The 7,787-nt window shown below is 50.6% G+C and overlaps 1 protein-coding gene across 1 annotated transcript in view; it reads right to left on the reverse strand.

Moving 5' to 3' along the window:
* LOC102214586 (phosphatidylinositol 4-kinase beta) overlaps positions 1–7,787 on the reverse strand; it is a 16,019-nt gene that overhangs the window by 5,427 nt on the left and 2,805 nt on the right. The window contains exons 2-11 of the mRNA XM_005752606.2: positions 6,681–7,137; positions 6,088–6,542; positions 5,587–5,979; positions 2,553–2,780; positions 2,223–2,471; positions 2,032–2,138; positions 1,138–1,242; positions 944–1,067; positions 718–831; positions 488–639 (exon numbers count right to left, since the gene is read on the reverse strand). Coding sequence (XP_005752663.1) covers positions 488–639; positions 718–831; positions 944–1,067; positions 1,138–1,242; positions 2,032–2,138; positions 2,223–2,471; positions 2,553–2,780; positions 5,587–5,979; positions 6,088–6,542; positions 6,681–7,122 — 2,369 coding nt within the window. The 5' untranslated portion in view covers positions 7,123–7,137. The remainder of the gene's footprint in view (positions 1–487; positions 640–717; positions 832–943; positions 1,068–1,137; positions 1,243–2,031; positions 2,139–2,222; positions 2,472–2,552; positions 2,781–5,586; positions 5,980–6,087; positions 6,543–6,680; positions 7,138–7,787) is intronic.

Genomic DNA, 7,787 nt, shown 5'->3' on the forward strand with positions numbered 1-7,787 from the left:
TGTATAGGTGGATGTACAGGTGTATGTATAGGTGTATAGGTGGATGTATAGGTGGATGTACAGGTGTACGGCTGGATGTATAGAGGGCTGCATTGACAGTCTTCAGTAGAACGGTTCTGATGATATGCAAACTGCAGGGATGTAAAGGACCTGGAAGGTTTCTTTATGTTTCTTTATTAGATGTTCAGGGCTTTCGGGGCTTAGTCCTCGTCAGGACCTTGCGGTAGAATTGCTCAATGTTGGTTGGTGTTAAGGGTGTTAAAGCAAGCAGGGAGCTCTTTCAGCTCATTTGGTAGTGCACTGTCGCTGGCTGTCACCCTTTTTTGCAGCATTTAATGGGGCAATATTCTCAATGCATGTGCTGAGGTTGCTAGTAATCACTGATGTAAAGTCCTCCGAATCCACAGACCCGTCCTCACTCAAGGCAGCAGTCTTAACCTCATCAGCAGGGATAACGGTCACTGTTCAACTTTTATGAATGTCTCACCTGTCTTTGACCTGCAGCAGGTAGCAGATGAGGCTGTAGCCGGCGCAGCTCTGCACGAAGTTCCTCTGAGCGGTGAGGAAGGCCTCTGTGGTGAAGCTGCCGTGTTCCTGCAGGAAGTAGTCAAGCAGCGACAGCTGACTCTGCTTCCTCACCTGGAGGACACACACACAAAAACTGCGTTTCAGTCTCATAGACAAAGAAAACTAACTTTCCCAGAATCCCCTGTGTACCTGGTGCAGGGAGACGGCGTTGAGGACGGGCTCGATCATCCCGCTGTCTGAAGACATGACGAGGATTTTGTAGGGTTTGATCCACAGAGGAACGCGCTCCTGCTGCCAGATGGACTGACCAAGGAAACAGACTCGGCTTCAACATGGAAGCAGTTTAACCACACGGAGACTGCGTCTGTATCTGCATCTGTACCGTTGTGTGCATGTGTCTGTACTGCGTCTGTACCTGCAGCTGTCTGAGGACCTGATAGGCCAGCAGCTCCTGCCTCAGATCGTCCCCACACTTCACGATGACCGACAGCAGCCTCCAGGTGTGCAGGTGGCCGTACGGAGACGCCTCTCGGATCCGCCTGAACACAAACGGCGTTAGCGCGAGGAAGACGTTGTGGAGCGTTCCCCTGCTCGGCTTCACAAACCCACCTGACTTTCTCCTCCCAGGGCTCTTTGAGGGCAACAGCCGACGGGTCCTCGGGGTCCCTCCTGAATGCGGTGGGAGTGTGAGCAAGGTTCTCCGATAGCCGCCGTCTGAAAAACAAACCAGGTCGGAGCGTCACGGCAGAACGCACAGCTGAAGATCGAAGCTTCACGGGACTGCTCAGGCCATTTCATCCTCAGAAAGAAGAGTTCCTGAACGTGCTGCTCTTCAGAGATCTACACTCCTGGACAGTGACAACAGCTCATCATAATTACATCTGCACACCAGGTGATGTTGGTGTCCTATCAATATGGCAACTACAAAGAAAGCTTCTATGGGGAAACTAATAACTAACAAAAAGGTCCAGTCTATGTAGGTGCGGTTCCTTTATTGTTTTAATTAGTTTAAAAACAACTTCAGATCACATTTTGTTGCTGGTAGTTATTTTTGAACGCAGCTCAATATTCCTGTGGAGCTCCTCTATAGCTTGAATTTACTGAAACTACAAACACATAATTGTAGTGTGGAGGGGTGTGGTCTGTGGCTCAGCTTCTAGGGAGGGGTGGTGTTCAGTGGGCGAGGCTGCTCAGAGGCTCCTGTTTGAGCAGCACGCCAAGGCCTAAAGGGGGGAGGAGCTGAGAGCAGAAAGCTGCAAGTGAGCGGGCATCAGCAACAGTGAGACCACGGCCGCCAACAGCCTGGAAACGCTAAATTGTAAACATGAAGCGCCGACATGCACGTTGGCGTCGTGCTGGGCAGAACCAACACTAGCTTGTGTTACACGTAGCTTACCACGGGTAACACGGCGTAATATTTCGTTTGAACTGCCCTGAAACAGCACTGGTGTTCCCGCGTTTCTGCTTCTAACCTCCGCCTGTGGAGGGTAACCCTCTGTTTACCTGATGTCTCCGGCGGCGATGAACACCGGCTCTTTGCTCTCCAGACTCGTGATGCTGTCGACTGAAAACTGACTGATGTTGTCGCTGCTGCTGGTCTGAGCCTCCATCTGCAAACACATGCTTGTTACTGTGCTTCGGGAGGACAGAGTACACAGGGTTACTGCAGGCAGTATGCCGACGCTTTCACATACCTCCACCTGCAGCTGCCCGATATCATCGGTGGCCCACGCCTCGTCGTCGTTGTCGTAGTTTGGGACGGTGGAGAAACTTCCCGTTCTGTGTTCCGATGTCATACCACTGCTGCCATTAGCTGCGGTGCTGCAGTCCAGGTTCTCCGCGGAGCGGGCCGAGCGTATCCGCGTCTCTGGGATGCGAACGGGAACGGGAGACGTCTCGAAGCTGTCGCAGTCCAACACCTCCACGTAGATGATGTATGGAGCCTAAAGGAGGAGAAGGAGCAGCAGTCAGAGGACATTGGACAGATGTTCTCTGGCACATGTGGCGGGTACACCGGAGGTCACCTTGTCCTTGGAGTTTAGGACCACGGCCTGCGTGTGGGGGACCCTGCAGACGTGGTGCTGGTGCTCGGCGGTGGGCAGCCACACTCGGGCCGGCAGCTTGTGGTTGAGCAGCGACAGCTCGGAGATCAGACGCTGGGTCTTCTGCTCTTTGGTGGGCAGCGTGGCGAGACGCTTCCCGATGCACAGCAGAGACTTGATGAACTCCCTCTGAGGACGGAGACGCTCGGGCTGCAGACGCACGAAACACCCACAGAGAGTCATCGTTTCTAACCACACACACACGTTCCCTGATGCTCCGCCCACAGAGGCATGTGAGTGACTCATCGATAGCTCGAATGGGCCGTTTAACCCTTTAAAGCCGGTAGGAGCGGGCACGCGCCGTTTTGCGCAACTATTTTTAAATCCCTGTAGAATCTGAACTGTGTAAGCTAGCGCAATAATTTTTTTTGCATATGAAACCGGAGGAGTTGTTCTTACATCTGATGCCATCAGCTTGTCCTCGGTCACGGTTGCCTTCCACATATAGCTTTGCAAAAATTGCATAAAAAGCGCTTGCAGGAACAAAAACGTAATATTCCAGAAACACGCTTTGCCGATCCGATCAGCTGTTCGTAACACTTCCCACATTGAAACAGACGTCAGCGCGAACGATCGCATGTCCGCCATTACCTGCACGAAACCGGAAGTGACGTCATTTTTGCGGAAAATGTAGTTTTTAACTTGTAGGCCTTGAAAGCCTATACTGGTGTTTTTATAAGTCATGTTTGATTTTATGCTTTTCTGAATAGTTGCTGTGATGTTTAGAACTCGAATTGCACAGCTGGAAATAGTTTATTTTGATGCACCTGCTGTTGTCTTTGCAAATTTGCATCATAGGATTGTTTTTCGCTTTGAGCGTTTCGAAAAGCGCTATATAAATGCAGTCCATTATTATTATTAGTACCTGTTAGAGATGGACCGATCTGATATTACGTATCAGTCTGATACTGACCTAAATTACTGGATCGGATATCGGAGAGAAATAAAAAATGTAATCCGATCCATTAAATATCACAAACGCACCTCACAAAACTTGCGACATGGCGACTCGGCTCATAACCATAGCACGTCCGGTTGAGCATTTGTAGCCTCGCTACCAATCCGGCATTTCATCTCCAAGAAAGGTATCCCAGAGAAGTAAAGCAAGTGTGTAAGTTATCGCATTCCCACGTTAAGCTTAACAGCCGATATATGGAGCGGCTGCCTCCTCTCTCTCCTGCTGCTACTTCAATCTTGAAACTGATCAATGATCAGCTGATCGTCTCTCTTCTTTGTTTTTGGCCCACTTTGCACCAGAAAGAGGAAACCAGCGGCTGAACAACAGCAGCATGTTTAAGCTTGATCAGCTGTTGTTAGAATTTATTTATTATTACTTTCTACTCGAGGATCTTTTTCTACAGCTGACGGCTGTAACTGTGCAGGGGCGGATCTAGCAAAGTTTAGCCAGGGGGGCCGATAGGGCATGAACAGGAAAAGGGGGCACAAAGACATACTTTTCTTTCTTATTTTCATTTATAATGTCGAGCTTTTAATCAATAATTATCTGAATCTTACACCCAAAGTTTTAATCTGATGTAAAATGTATAGAAGTCCATTACTGTATATAGTAACTGTTAAGTCTAATATACCCTAGTAAGCTATAGTACTTTTTCCTTTGGGAACCATCTGTGCAGTCTGCAATTCTGTTGAAGAAAGATGTTGAATCCATTTAATTATTCTTGAAAAATTTTTTATTTCTGTGCATTTTTTTTTAAACATGTGCATTAAATTAAAGTTGATTACGTCGATTAAGCATCACGAGGCGGAGGGTGGGGGGTTCCCTATTTTTATTTATTTTTTTGCTGGGAGTTGGCAGCCCTGTTAGTTGGGTTGCTTAATATTTCCACTAAGTAAAATAGCAGAATAGGGAGGATGGTGCAGGTTTAAGTTTATTAGATTGGTCAGTGTTGCTGGTCTAATATAGTACTTTGTGCAAACAGGTATAACAGAATAACTTGAGTTTTGTTTTATTTTTTTAAACTTGAGTATGAACTTATACAAAATGCAGAAAGATATTTAAAAAAAACATTTTATTGATTATAAAATTCGCTATATCGGATTTATATCGGTATCAGCAGATATCCAAATTTAGGATATCGGTATCAGACATAAAAAAGTGATATCGTGTCGTCTCTAGTACCTGTAATACCTACAGCATGTTCTAATCGCTCTAATAGGATATTATGGTCGACAGTATCGAACGCTGCACTGAGGTCTAGCAGGACAAGCACAGAGATGAGTCCACTGTCAGAGGCCATAAGATCATCATTTGTAACCTTCACTAAAGCTGTTTCTGTGCTGAGCTCTGTTGATGATGTAGCTGTTTGGGTTTTTGATATGAAAGCATTTGTTTGTGTTTAAGTTGTTTGTTGCTGGTTTTTAGTTTGTTTTTGTCTGTTTGGGAGCTGACACAGTCTCTATGGAGATGGGTTTGGGGGGTAGCAGGAGGAGAGAAGCTGCAGAGAGACGTGTAAGACTGCAACTCTGCTTCCTGGTCCCAACTCTGGATAGTCATATTTTGGGGGGTTTAATAAATGTGTTCATATTTCTAGAAATGAGAGCTGCTCCATCCAAAGTGGGATGGATGCCGTCTCTCCTAACAAGACCAGGTTTCCTCCAGAAGCTTTGCCAGTTATGTATGACGCCCACGCAGCAGCAGATCTCATGGCTTATTTGTTGATTGTAGTAGTACTGGGGTCCATAGCCTTTGACTCTAGAGCAGCGGTGTCCAACTCCAGGGCTCGGGGGCCGGTGTCCTGCAGGTTTTAGATGTGTCCTTGATCCAACCACCTCAACATGAAGTTCTCCAGAGGCCTGGTAATAAACTAATCATGTGATTCAGGTGTGTTGACCCAGGGTGAGATCTAAAACCTGCACGACACCAGCCCCTGGAGGCCTGGAGCTGCCCACCCCTGCTCTAGAGGAACGGCACCACCCGAGAGAATCTCTGGCTCACCTCTTCGTGGACCGCCTCCACTTTTGGGTTACTGCCAGTCCGTCGGAGACCAGCACCAGGTCCATTGCTCGCCATGGTGGCATCCGACTTGGATCTCTGGTGGGTCCTCCTGGACGGGGAAACAAACACCTCGGCTTGTCCCTGTCCAGGGCCAAACATGGAAGAGGCCTCGGCGTTGCTGCCATCGTGTCTGTGATGGCGATGGCGGCGGTGAGACGGCGAGGATGCGGGGCTGTCAGATGGGGCGGGGTTGAGCTCGTCGGACAAGATGAGCTTTCGGAGTTTGGTTCCTCTGGAGTGGCGCTGGGTGGAGATATGCATGTCGGAGGAGTAGGCACCGAGCAGCCAGGCAGAGAGCAGCGAGAATGTGATGCTGGCGCTGCAGCGGTGGATCTGCCGGACACAAACACCTGCGTGAGAACCCCCCGACTGTGACGCAGCGGGTCACCGACCCGTTCTCTGGCTAACGTTAGCTGAGCTAGCTTAAACTTAGGGACTCACCAGGTACGGTCGGATGGCGTCGCCCACCTCTGTGTCCATGTGCACGTACATGTTGAGCAGCTGCGGCAGGTAGAAATCGACCTCGCTGTCCAGGAAGCTGAAGAGGCGGTTCCCGATGTACGCCTGCACACCCGGCTCCTTTGACTTGTACAGGTAGGAAATCGCCATGGAGACGTCAAACAGCTTGGACTCGAACAGGCGCAGCAGCCACGACTGCTTTGATGACGACGGTGGCGAGAAAGGTTCTGGCCGAGCCGAAGGACGCGGGTCGGGCTGGGACGGCGTGTCGGTGTCTTCCTCATCTTCCTCTTTGATGGAGCCGGCATCTGGGCTGATGAGCTGGGTCACGGCGCCGCGCTCTGCCACATCTGCCGGGTGCTGCCGCTGATCATCCTGCAGTTTGACTTTAAGGAGCACTTCCTGGCACGCCTTCAGCGCCACCTCCGGGTCGATGACTGGAACAGCAGAACAGAGAAATCGATCAAAACTGGCGGAGGATGTAGAGGTGTAGCAACTGTGGCCCCACCCACACCTCGCTCCAGATTCATCCTAAGCAGTGAATATTTTGGAAAACAGTTTCCTCTCCTTGTTACCTTGCTCGACACCTAGGTCCATCTCCATGGCGTCCTCTGAGATGACGTCCAGCGGAGGACTTGGTCCTCGCTGGTCGCCGCCACCGCTCGACGTGCCTCCGCTGCCGATGCCCTCGCTGGCGCTGCTGCTACCGAGGCTGCAGGTGCTGCCGATGCTCCCACTAGGGGAGGAGCTGCGGGGGCTGGCGCTGGGAGAGGAGGCCTGATCCCCGTGGGTGGGCGGAGGCAGCTGCAGCTGAGGGCGAGCGTGACGGTGATGATGATGGTGAGTGAGGAAGTCTGAGGAACTCTCAGAGCAGGAGGATGAGGAAGAGGAGGCGCTGGAGGGGGAGGAGGGGCAGGAGAACGTGGTAGGAGAGGAGGACGAGGCGGGGGGAGGGGGTCGCGCAGAGTGGGAAAGGCGGAGCGAGCGCACAGCTGGGGACCCTTCGGCGTCGGCCATTTTGGAAGAGGAGTCCTACAGAGAGACAGAGAGAGCACGAGTCACATGACACAGCTGAGAGGATTCGAGGTCGCCCCTCCCCCTACCTGTTTACCCCCCAACACACACAGCGAGGATGAGGTCACATGACTCCTCCTGGCTTCAGCTTGTCATACTTCCTGTTTTACAGGAATTCAATTTTATTTATATGGCGTCAGATCACAACAAGACAGTGTACTTTATTGGTCCCCGTGGGGAAAATCGCTCTCTGCATTTAACCCATTCACTCAGTGAAGCAGTGGGCAGCCACTGGGCGCCCGGGGAGCAGTGTGTAGGGACGGTACCTTGCTCAGGGGTACCTCAGGGTAGCTGTTCAGGGGAATCGAACCCCCGACCTTCCGATCATGGGGCCACCACTCTACCTACTGAGCTATCCCTGCCCAACAACAGTCGCCTCAAGGCGAAAAGTTTGTATAATTATTCATCCTTGTTGTGCAAACAAGCAAAACTTAATAAATGTAGTTTGAAAAGTAACAAACCTGAAAAGAAAGACTGGGAACGACACACACGAGGACCCACGATACAGAGATGCTCCAGGTAAACAACCAACAGGTGTGTCTCACCTGCTCCTCCCTCTCCGTTCCCCTCTCTCTCTCTCTCTCCCTCCCCCCTCTCTCTCTCTCTCT

The sequence above is a fragment of the Pundamilia nyererei genome, unplaced genomic scaffold (genome assembly GCF_000239375.1).
Source record: "Pundamilia nyererei isolate P.nyererei 1_Seehausen unplaced genomic scaffold, PunNye1.0 scaffold00368, whole genome shotgun sequence".
NCBI classification, from domain to species: Eukaryota; Metazoa; Chordata; class Actinopteri; order Cichliformes; family Cichlidae; genus Pundamilia; species Pundamilia nyererei.